This window comes from Musca domestica, unplaced genomic scaffold (genome assembly GCF_030504385.1).
Source record: "Musca domestica strain aabys unplaced genomic scaffold, Musca_domestica.polishedcontigs.V.1.1 10, whole genome shotgun sequence".
NCBI classification, from domain to species: Eukaryota; Metazoa; Arthropoda; class Insecta; order Diptera; family Muscidae; genus Musca; species Musca domestica.
The window spans coordinates 8,866,932-8,879,784 of NW_026712115.1; the positions used below are offsets into that span (position 1 = coordinate 8,866,932).

At 35.6% G+C, this 12,853-nt stretch overlaps 1 protein-coding gene across 1 annotated transcript; it reads left to right on the forward strand.

Moving 5' to 3' along the window:
* Nucleotides 1-1,595: 1,595 nt before the first annotated feature.
* LOC101900491 (juvenile hormone epoxide hydrolase 1) lies at nucleotides 1,596-9,996 on the forward strand. Its single transcript, XM_005182317.4, has 4 exons — nucleotides 1,596-1,960; nucleotides 2,053-2,252; nucleotides 2,389-2,599; nucleotides 9,110-9,996. Exons 1-4 carry the CDS (start codon nucleotides 1,751-1,753, stop codon nucleotides 9,923-9,925), a joined length of 1,437 nt encoding a protein of 478 aa, XP_005182374.1. The 5' UTR covers nucleotides 1,596-1,750; the 3' UTR covers nucleotides 9,926-9,996.
* The last annotated feature ends 2,857 nt before the right edge of the window (nucleotides 9,997-12,853 follow it).

The window sequence follows — 12,853 nt, forward strand, 5'->3', positions numbered from 1 at the left end:
ACTTAGTTCTTTTTGAACAATTATAGTACACATTTCCAAAACCAGCTGCTTCTGCCAACCACAGACACTAACCACTCAACCAACCAACACCAAATTTGCTACTATTTAGTACTTTTCAAAACCACCTCCATATCTCAACCACAGACACAAACACTGACATCTTTATCAAATTTCAAGGGTTTAGTTCTATTTATTCACCCAATACCAAATTTAGTAAGTTCCCTGCAGTTATAGTACACATTTCCGAAACCAACTCCATATGTCCAGGCTACACATTAATATCGACTCTAATACAAAATTTCAGCCCTCTCTGTTCACCCAAAACCAATTTGTACCAAATATAGTACTACTTAATACTTTTCGTGCACTTATAGCAAATTTCCAAACTCACCTCTTTGTCACAAACCTACCACCAACAGAGACCCCAATACAAAATTTCAAAATTCATCCTTCATCCGTTTACCCTAAACAATTTGTTCCGAATTTAGTACCATTTTGTAAAGTTCGCACATTAAGTACACATTTCTTAAACCACCTTCATATATCAAACTTACTTTCCAAATGTTGATTCTCATACTTAATCTCAAGTTTTTAGCTCTATCCGTTTACATAATACCAAATGTAGTACATTTTAGTGCTCTTCGTAAACTTATAGTGCGAGTTTCCAAAAACCCTTTGGTACATCCATCATACACTCCATCAGTGACCCTCATTTCAATTTTAGCTATCCTTGTTCTTTGTTTAATGGGCTCAACAAAATTCTTCATTAAATTATTACAATTGGAATAACTATATTAATTATAACTGCCTGAAAACATTCTAGAAGATTCTAAAACAACATTTTACTCTCTACTCGAATTCGAGTGGGAGCACTCCTGCCAGTAAAAAACGAGATCGAGTATGCTCAATTTTGCTCAAGGGTCAATCATGAAAAAATATTATGCTGAACATTTAGAAAATACATAGCACAGAATTGCTCATTTTCGCTCAGGAGCGAAACTTGCTTACGGGCATTGCTAGATTTGATTGTTAGAAGTGTAGGAGTTTTTTACGGAGCATACTCTTCAATCATTTGTTTTGAGTGGATGCTCTTCCGAGTCATGAAAAATTAAAGTCGGAGCAAAATCGCTCGAAATAGAGCAAGAGTATAAATGAGTGGAAAAAATGTTTGGTTATATAATATACTCTTAAACGCTGTGCTATAATTGTGTTCATTGATGTACTTTACTCATTCACTAGCAAAAACGCCAAAAGAATTTGATAAGAACAAATCAAATCAATGGACGCACTGGGCCAACGAATAAACGGACGAAAGAGGTACATACACGTATCATAAACAACAAAACCGACTTCTGCCCACAACAATGTGAACAAAATGTACGTACATACGTACATTTTGTGGCTGGAACGAGATACGACGAAGTGGGGTATGATCGCCCATAGAGATCGTTTATGGCTTAATGCACTTATCATGCGATAACAATATTCAAGTCTAAATAGATACGTCGTCACTGTTTTTGTTTAGGAATAGAACCCGAACAGCAGACGGACGGCCAATAGGGAAAACAATAACAAATAAACAATCCAGCTAATAATGACGATTAGGGTTGTAGTAGCAGCACTCAATCGCGCCGTGCTATAAACGCTAGTAAATGCTTTGGATGGCAGTTGTCTATAATACCTGGAACATAACGGTGGCACGCTTGGGTAATAAATTTTCGCAGACACGTCACTACAACAGGTGATAACAATGTCGCCCATAACACGTATCTTGATCCTTGCGCTCGCCATGGCTGGCGGAATGCTCTACAAGAAAATCTCCGACACAATGGGTGATGTGGAGGCACCCCAACTGCCGCTGAATCAATGGTGGGGCGATGAAGAAGAACCCAAAGACTGGCAGGCCTATTTGGCCAATTCATCGGAAGTAATTGGCAATCGTTTAATGTATTCCGATACGGTAATAGAATAATGTTTTAAAATTGATTTCGAACAAGTGATTGATTGTGGTTTGCGTGTGTGTGTGATGTGTTAATTTTCGTTTTTCCTCAGACACTGGACGATTTGAAATCACTACTTAACAGAACTTTGCATTTAACTGAACCTCTGGAAGATGTTAACTTCGAATACGGTTTCAATTCCAAGTTCTTGCAAGAATTGGTTGAGTATTGGCGCGATGACTATATGCCGCGTTGGCGTGAACGTGAAGTTTTCCTATGGCAGTTCAATCACTTTACCACCGATATTCAAGGGTAAGGTTTTTATACACAAACATGTGTCCGAGTGTCTTATCACTATTCGTTGATGTTGTTGTTTTTGTTAACTGTCAATCATTTCTTATCACCTGGATTTGTGATTCTCTTCTAATTTAAAAAAAATCCTATACAGCCTACGTATGCACTTCCTCCATTTGATGGTCTATGATGAATACACCGTCGATAGACACCATTATCCAGTTCTCCTGCTTCATGGCTGGCCCAGCTCAGTTCGGGAGTTTTATAGTCTAATCCATAAATTGCATCAAACGAAAAAGGACAAAAACAACAAATATATCTTCAATGTCATTGTGCCAAGTTTGCCAGGATTTGCTTGGTCACAGGTAAGTTTGAAATGGAATTGAAGTAGTAGAATTGTATGAAAGATTTAACAAAATTTAGACCACTTCTAAAAACTGAGAAAAACTTATTTTCAAAGAGATATTTTCCACCATATGCAAGTTTGGTCAATAGTGGAATTTTCTACGCAATTTTTTGAATTAGTGACCAAATTAAATTAGTAAAGAACGATGAAGGAGTGACAGCCATATGGCTACAAAAGGGTGATATAAAAAACTCCAACAAAGTCAAACGTCATATTTTTTTTTAAAAATTTTATTGAATGAAAGCAAAAAATGTCGGAAATAACATCAAATTTTAGTATAATAAGTTTAGATTTGTTCGAATTGGTCATCTTTGGCACGAATTATGGCCTTCAAACTGCCAATGAAACCGTCGCACACTGCCCGAAGGTTCCTCTGCAGTATTTTGACCCGTTCCTGGCGAAGCGCTTGCTTGAGGTGATCGAGTCCAAGGCTTTAATACACCCTCCAGAAATTTTTCGCGATAATATTCGGTATTTATTCTGATGCCACGGCCGATTAATACGAGCGGAGAGTGACCATCGGCTGTTATGGCGGCTCACACCATCACCATGGCCGGCGCTTGAGTTCTGGTGGCCAACCGAAGTTGCACATTTTCAGCTGACTTCTTTGACAAGTAAACACGATCATTTTGTTTGTTTACAAACTGCTGGATAACGAATGTTTTCTCATCGGAGAAAACCAAAAATTCGACAGCAACTCTTTAGCTCTTTTGGGTCCATTTTCTTTCTGTTTCGGTGTAAGTTCTTGCACTTTTGGAATTTTAATGGCTTTACCCCGAGCTTATTTTTCAAAATTTGTCGATATTTAAATGCTGGAGTGCTCTAACGACTTGTGGTTTTCCACTTGTGGTTTTCCAGCCAATTATAAAGAAATCACACTATCACGTTTGAATCCCATCCCAACATACCAAAAATACAATACAGCTTGAGAACAATATTATAAAAATATAATTTTTCAACAATGCTTGAGAAACACTTATGTTCCACAAACTTTTCTCAAATCTGTCCTTTGTTGACAAATTAGTTTGGATTTTTTGTAAAAATTGTCAGCAAGAAATTATTTTCTTTGGTAAAAAACAAAATCATGCGAATTTAGAACCCATTTCTGGACCGAACTCTTAAGGTATGGATGAATAAAAAATCCGGGAATCTTTCACATAAATTATTCCAATCCCATTTCAGATTGGAAGCATCAAAAAAGTTTCAGGAATTCAATCGATGTGTAGTCTAAGTGGAAGAGATGCAGAAGCTCAAATAAGGGAGAAAAAAGCGTCAGGGTATGAAGGCCACATGAGGCAGTGACTACTGGGATGTCCATCAAGAAAAAAATGTGAAATATGATTAAAAATTAAAAAAAAAATATTTTATACTATTACACAAATAAGCTTAATATAATATTATTTTCGTAAGCTTATAAATAAGGGTTCCGTTTCGATTATTCTATACTTGTAACACAAACATTTTTCAATGTTTTCTCAAGATTTTCTCAAGCTTAAGGCTTATGTTCATAAGCTTATTGTAATATTATTCTCAAGCCATTTTGGCATGTTGGGATCATGAATATTTTTTTTTTTTTTTTTTTTTTTGGAAAATTCTCACCAAAATGATTTTGTACGCTTGTAAATAATATAATAGCTATGACTGGAAAAATTTTAACAGCTGTCGGGCGAGTGGCTTAGAAATGACAGCAGTCTGAAGTTGGTTGCAGTTTTTTCATCTCAGGACCATTTGATACGGCCAAAACGTGCCTAAACGAAATAACGGTTTTAGACCTCCCTTTGCACAAAATCCGTTTCAGGACATTTATAGTCGATCTGTCCTAAAGCTGTGCTGTGTACGGTCTCTCTTATTAGTTTGCACGATAACTATCGAAAGGAGTATCCGAGTTGATCCAAACTTGGTATATCGCCATAGTATTGTCAAACTTAGATCGAATTGGGAGATGGGTAATATCGGTTCACTCCTTCTAATAACTCCACTATAATTTATCGTATAGAACAAAAAAAATATAATCCAATTTTGTGCAAACTTAATGTTTGTATCAGTACTATGTCAACTGGAAAAATGGATAACATCGGCCCACTCCTCCCCCACAAATGGTCAACATTTTGAACAATTAATCAGATTTTCTTCAAATTTCACACATTCCAATATTTCTACTAGCACAAGGTCAGGTGTGAAGATTGAGCAGATATCGATCTACTTCTTCAGGTACCTCCCCCACAAAAGGGTCGACATTTTGAATAACAATGAATATCATTAAGCGCGAAATGAGTATCCGATTATTTTCCAATATTTCCAACATTCAAATATTTTTATTAGTACAAGATCAGATGTAAAGATAGAATTTGTCGGACCACTTCATCTGGTGCCTTCCCCTAAGAGGGTCAAAATTTTGAATAATTGCATTAGATACTCTTCTTCAATATCTGTGAACCAGAAGGAGTAAACCAATATAGGTTTACTCCTTCTGGTACCTTCCCCACAAAGGGTCAAAATTTTGAATAACCAAACGCTCAAAAATGCGAAATAAGCATCCAATACTCTTCCAATTTCAGACATCTCAATGTTTCTACTAACACAAGATACCACCCTCACAAAGAGTCGCTAATTTATCTGCCCAATGCTTCTGGCACCTCCTCCTCAAAAATTTTAAATTTTGATTTGCAATTATTCGTATGAAATTTACATTCCAATATTTTTATCAGTATTAGACGAAGTGAAATACTTCGGTCCACTTTGTCTGGTATCTCACACACATTTTAAAATTTTTCAAAAGTTATTACATATCCCATATAAAGTGAAGAAAGTAGACGAAATAGTCCAAATCTTGCACGGAACCTCAACATTTTGAATAATAATAATAACGCAGGTCAAAATATAAACGAACTTTTGCTGAGGGTATACATCTGTCATACTCGACTGAAACTTTTTAATTTGATGTAATATATGTAGGAGATCAGCAGTATAAACTTTTCAGTGACGCTGGTTTATTTACACTTGCCAACTTCGTCCACATACTGAATCGGATGAGGAGGATGTTTACGGATTGGTATCCATTCTGATCCGAAGTGCAGCTTCAACTCTCGTGGCCGCAAGTAGTCTTCTCCGTCTCGATATAAAGGGACACACTAAGAAAAAAATTACTCTACCATACTATTAAGTAAATCCTGAGATCTTTCCTGGCTATTATTAGTCCCCACACGAAATAGGCTTCTACGAATCCAGTTCTCCAGAGAAGAAACATAAGATTTTGCAATGAAATATATCTAATTGTTTGTTGTTTTTTTTTAATATTGTTGGATAGTATAAGTTATTTTCAAAATATGTATAAATTTGAATTGCTGTCACGCACGGTGCCATAATTTTTGCATATCTACCAAATATGTTTACGTTTTCGTTTTCAACGCAGCGAATGCGGTAGAACTTTTTAGCGTAAAGTATATGGGCGTTTCCATAAATAAATGAACGAAACAAGAGATATAATTTACTAAAATTGTTGGCCCTTTGTAGGAAATGTAACATAGGGGGTGAACCGATTGGGATATGCGAAGTTTAAAGTAAATTGGACACTGATTTCACATTATCTTTTGGGGGGGGGAGGACAATACACAGTGAATCAATGTTTTTTCCGATGTTCGCTCTTGACTTAAGTCTGACGTCAATACTACCACGGATACGCGATTCATTTTTTTTTTTTTTTTTTGAAGTATTAGGCTTGACCTATATTTTATCTAAACATTATTTGCCAAGTTTTAACAATATTGGAAAGTTCCATCTCTCATTATGAGGTTTTTATGTTTATACCCTACACCACAAGGTTGTCAGGGTATTATGTCTTTGTGTATTTGTCCGTAACGAGCAAAAGGAAACGAGATAGACCCATAGTTCCTTTTGATGATCTGCAGAGAATCACATTCTGAGTCGATTTATGCATGCCCGTCCGTCTGTCTGTCCGTCTGTCCATGCATTTTTGTAAACAAAGTACAAGCCGTATTTATTGCTCGATCCAGATGAAATTTTACACAAAAAAAGTTAGATATAGCTCCCATATATATCATCGTCCGATTTGCTTTTTATTGTGCACCAAACGTGTAATATCAGCCCGAATTGTATGGAATTTTGCATATACACCCAAATTAGGCCTGAAAATGTGTATGCCGAATTTGATCGAAATCGGTTCAGATATAGTTATATCCCCCATATACATTTTTCATCCGATTTGTTATTTTTGTCCTCTGCAGCCGTAACATGAACTCTGTAACAACGATATTAGGGGAAATGTAACAAATACAGCACAGAAATACGTCTCCCAAATTTAATCGCGATTGGTTCAGATTTGGATTTAGCCCCACATATATCTTCGTCCAATTTGTTCAGATATAGCAATAGACCCATATATATTGTTCATCAGATTTGTTATATTTTTATTTGTTAAATGAAACTCTACTTAATATGCAAGGGGGGACTTTTGGACTCTCTTTGTTGGTTTTCTTTTGGTAATATTTATGCCCTTTAAGAGGTACCAGAATTAAAAGACCAATAAATTCCATTTTAACAATGGTTTCAAAATAGCCAAAAATATTAAAATGTGCTAAGTATGATTCAAATCGGACAATGACCACAGGTTGATTGCAAGATTTTGACCCTTTGTGGCGTCCATTTTCACACCTTGACCTATGTCTTATCTAAATAATACGATCAGATACCTCACAAGCTAGTTCATTGTGACTTCAAATTTAATAATAACAAATGCAACATTTAGTTTATTTGAGATTTTTTTGAACTTTTTCCTTAATGTTTTAATTTAAGAGAATGTCGCCCTAACATTTTCAACCCATACCGCATTAAATTATCTATTATCTCGATTAACCCAAATTATCAGGATTTGCTTAAACCGGATTTATTCAACCCGTTTTATTTTAAATCCGGTGTAAAATCTACATATTAACGTAAAACATCACTGGGTTCCAGATTACTTTTACGGTACATTCCAAAGTCGTATAGTTTCCGCACTGACACAATTAAAAAAAAAAAACAAGTAAAAAAGCATTAAGTTTGGAATGGCTGAACCTCAAACCCACCCTCCACCGTTTTAAATATAAAAGAATTGGGATTGAATATTGAATTTATGCCAGTGAAATCGGTTGGTAAAGTCTTAAGAATAACGTAATGTTGATGGTACCATTTTCCTGCTACAGTGGTTGTTATCTATTTCGGGATTTAAATCCAAAATCTAAATCAAATTAGAAAAGAATCTGTTTAAAAATGTGGCTAAACCCAACAAAACCTCAAATATTTTGTAATATCAGTGATAAAAAATATTAATAATCCAGGGCCTCAATTCTTGTTCTATGAAAATGTGAAATGAATTTTTTTTTAAAGGAAAGAAATGTCAAGTGAGAAATTGTATAAAGGAAATATTTTTCACTTCATATCTTCATAGAACAAGAATCCAGCCCCAGCAGTCTTCTGTCAAAGAAGACAGAACCCATTATAAACTCCACATACCGAATTTTCCACGACTTCACTGGGAAATTTGGCCAAAACCGTCAGAATCCCAAATCAACGTTACAAGTTTTAAATTTCGAATATTAAACAATTCCGTTTGAAAAATTGGCTTTAATTGTGGGGAGGTACAATTATATGGGGCAATAAGAAAAATTAACCTATATAGACAATGTTGGGCCATAGGAGGTGGAATCCGTTACAAACTTAAAGTACCCAGTTTAAGACAATTCTGTCTTAAATGTAATATGATCTAAATCGTCAAAATACCGAATATCGGGAGGCACTATTATTTGGGGGCTATACGATAAAAAACGAGTGCTACCCCCATAAGGGTGGGAAACGTAGACGTAAAAGATTCTAAGAAACAGTTATATGAGGACTATTTCAAAGCTTCGACTTCGGCCTATTCTTTGTGGGGATTTCTCTACATACTGGGAATACAAACTTCAGTTTAAAGCAAATTCGACTTAAAACAATGATTGGAACACCCAAAACACCTTAAATCTTACGGTACCGTTATATAGGGGCTATACCAAAGCGATATAAAAAATTCTACGGACCTACGAACAGACAGACAGCTAAATTGATATAGAATTTTATGCTGATCAAGAATATACACACTTTGAAGGGTCTACAATGCTTATTTGGAGGAGTTGCGACCGGAATGGCAAATTTAATATACCCTTCACATATATTATGGGGAAGGTTATAAAAAGTTTTATACCTAATGTACATATTATTTCCGCAAATGCTGTAGAAAACAATTTCTAATTAAAATAATACATTGTTAATGCTTATTTATAATCAATTATAAATAATAGTCCAAAGATTAAATTATACGACAGGTTAGTTAATGCAACTCAACCTTTCAATAAATAAATAAAGCAACACATATAGATACAAATTTATGTTGTAATACACACACACATACAAATGTACACTTTTTTATTCATTTCAGGGCACATCGAAACGTGGTCTTGGTCCAGCTCAAATCGCTGTAATGATGAGAAATCTGATGTTACGTTTGGGTTATAAAAAATTCTTTATTCAAGGCGGTGATTGGGGTTCTATTATTGGCTCACACATTGCCACACTGTTTCCGGAGAATGTGCTTGGCTACCACTCGAATATGTGCACTGTTTCAAGTCCCAAATCAATGGTAAAAGGTTTGATAGCTGGCACTTTCCCTGGACTCTTTGCACCAAAGGGCTACGAAGACTTCTTTTCGCCAGTATCAGAAAAAATACAATATCTCTTGGAAGAAACTGGTTATGCCCATTTACAGTCCACCAAACCCGATACATTGGGAAGTGCTTTGCATGACAATCCAATCGGCTTGGCAGCCTATATACTGGAAAAATTCTCAACGTGGACAAATGCCACCTATCGTCATCTGCCCGATGGTGGTCTCAAGAAACGTTATAAATTAGACGCTCTGCTGGATAATGTCATGATTTATTATCTAACAAATTCCATTACCACATCGGTGCGTATTTACAAAGAGGCAGTGTCCGAGGAACAACGTGCTTTGAAATTGGATCGCGTTCCTACGAATGTACCCACTGGCTGTGCCCGCTTTCAGAATGAAATGATGCATTTCTTGGATCTTCAATTGAAGGATAAGTACAAAAATCTGATACACAGCACCTACTACAAGGAGGGTGGCCACTTTGCGGCCATGGAGGTTTCAAATGTGTTATATCTAGATTTTATTGAATTTGTTAAGAAAGTGGAGAAGGTGAAGAAAATTACTGGCTACAAGAGAGAACTGTAAATAAGACGATAGTTTTCAAGTCTTATTTCTTATTTTTAAAGATTTTTCAAAAAAAATAAAAAAATATTTTATTTTATTTTGTTTTTATGGGATATTGTGACAATTAACAACTTAAAAGGAGTAGTAGAACAGAAACAACTATTGAAAATATCAATTGGTTGTAAGTTTTGTTTTTTTTTTTTTTAAAGTGAGTAGATTTGCAAATGTTTTCCTATACAACGCCAATCGGAGGTTGTGATGATGAAAATTTTATAAATTTTAATAACTTTTCATTCCAAAAATTTCCATATACATATTCAAATTGGTTTGGCAGTTCATTGTCCCATCAGTTGTGTCGATGCGGCTACCTATATTCTTCCACGGTGGATCAACCCAACAAAGACTGATTATTGTTTAATCCGCATTTATTTAACCAGTGAGCCATGCCAAAAAATATCTTTAATATTAACGGAAAGCATCATTGTAAACAGCAATTGTACTGCCGTTCACTGGTCCTGAAATGTACTATTTTCTATTTTTTAAATATTTTCTATTTTAACTATTTTCTGTATTACCAGCAGTCTCAAAATAATGGGGGTCTTCCAAATTTACTGTAAACAAACAATCTAGCGCATTACCAGTGTGTTGGAAATAAAATACGAGCCAAGGTGTAGAGAAGATGATACACAAGCAACTTGGCATCATGGCATGGCATATTTGGTGACATATCAGAAAGAGATGTCATAGCCGCTCACAAAGCTTTTATAATTTCACATTAATATGCAATGAACAAATTACATTTAGCTTGATATGAATTTGTAAATATAATGAGTTAGATTAGATTAATTTGTAATCAGTTCCGTTTACTAAAACGGATTAAACCCCCATTATTTGGTAATGGAACTTTTTGCCATTGCTCGAAGAAGTTCATTTTTGACTCAATGGCTACGTATGTATATAGCCTTATACATAATGTTAGAGACTTATGTAAATCTACATTTTTTACATTTATATTATGCATTTTTATACCCTACACCACATTGTGGTAAGGGTATTATGTCTTTGTGAGACAAGCCCATAGTTCCTTTTGGTGATCAGCATAGAATAACATTTTGAGTCGATTTATGCATGTCCGTCCGTCTGCCCATGTATTTTTATAAACAAAATGCAGGTCGCATTTATTATTCGATTGAGATGAAATTTTCTAAATGACATTTGTTTGGCTCAAGGACAAACCCTATTGAAATTGGTGAAAATCGGTCCAAATTTAGATAAAGCTCCCATATATATCTTCATCCGATTTTAGGTTTCTTGTTCACCAAATGGCTAATATCAGTCCAAATGGTGTGAATTTTGCTACATCCGACCGAATTCAGCCTACAAGCATGTGCTTCAAATTTGGTGAAAATCGATTGAGATATAGCTATAGCTCCCATATATATGTTTCATCTGATTTGGTGTTTAAGTCCCTCACATTCGTAATATGTACACCACGAAACTGATATTTTTCACCAGATATCAGATAGAGCCTAGCAATTAATGATTCGAATTTTATCAAGATCGTTTCCGATTTGGATATAGCTCCCATACATATCTTCATCCGATTTTAGGTTTTTTGTGCACCAAATGGCTAATATCAGTCCAAATGGTGTGAATTTTGACACTTTAGACCGAATTTAGTATAGAAATAAGTACTTCATATTTGGTGCACGATACAAGAATAATATTTGGTACCAGATATCAGATGCAGCCAAGAAATACCTGTTTTCAATTTTATGAAGATCGGCTCAGATATTCGATTTCTGGTTTATTGTGCACAAATAGCTAATATAAGCCCAAATGAAGTGAATTTTCGAAATTCAACCGAGTTTAACATAGAAGGAAGAATTTCAAATTTGCTCCATACATATGTTTCATATGATTTTGTTTTTAAATCTCCAACTATCGGAATATGCACTCTACCATAATGATATTTTGTACCAGATATGCCATAGAGCTCACAAATTGCATATAAACCTTTTTTTACGAGAGTACTACTAAATATGCATAGTACTACTAAATTTGCAAAGTCGGTCCCTCCCGACATTTGAGCTTTCCTTACTGGTTATAACATACTTTAAGGCACTTCACAAAGTTTGTCATCTGAAAGGAAACGGTTTATAGTACAACATATACAGGATGAGATGAAAAAAACTGCAACCAACTTCAGACTGCTGCCATTTCTAAGCCACTCGTCCGACAGCTGTTAAAATTATTCCAATGACAGCTCATTATATAGTTTACAAGCGTACCAAAGCATTTTAGTAAGAATTTTCCAGGAAAAAAGTTATTACTGGTAGCGTAGCCCGACGTCAAGGAAGTGGAGGAAAGAAAACAGCAACATCAGCAGAAATGGTTCGAAAAGTAAAGAAGCGACTTGATCGAAACCCGCGTCACAGTGACCGAAAAATGGCTCGTGAGCTAAACATATCGCAATATTCCATTCAGCAAATATTGAAAAATGAGCTCAGGGATAAGCCATTGAAATTCCAAAAAGTGCAAGAACTTACACCGCAACAGAAAGAAAATAGACTTAAAAGAGCTAAAGAGTTGCTTCGCTTGGCCGAAAGTGGTGAACTGCCGAATTGGATTCTCTCCGATGAGAAAACATTCGTTGTCCAGCAGTTTGTAAACAAACAAAATGATCGTGTTTACTTGCCAAAGAGGTCATCTAAAAATGTGCACCCTCAAGCGGCGGGCATGGTGATGGTGTGGGCCACCATAACTGCCGATGGTCTCTCTCCGCTCGTATTAATCGACCGCGGCTTCGGAATAAGTGTCAAATATCATTGTGAAAATATTCTGGAGGGTGTATGAAATACTTGGGCATGCAAACATTTTGGCAGCAGACCTTGGACATTCCAACAGGACTCAGCACCATCGCATTCATCTCGCGCGACCCAAGAATGG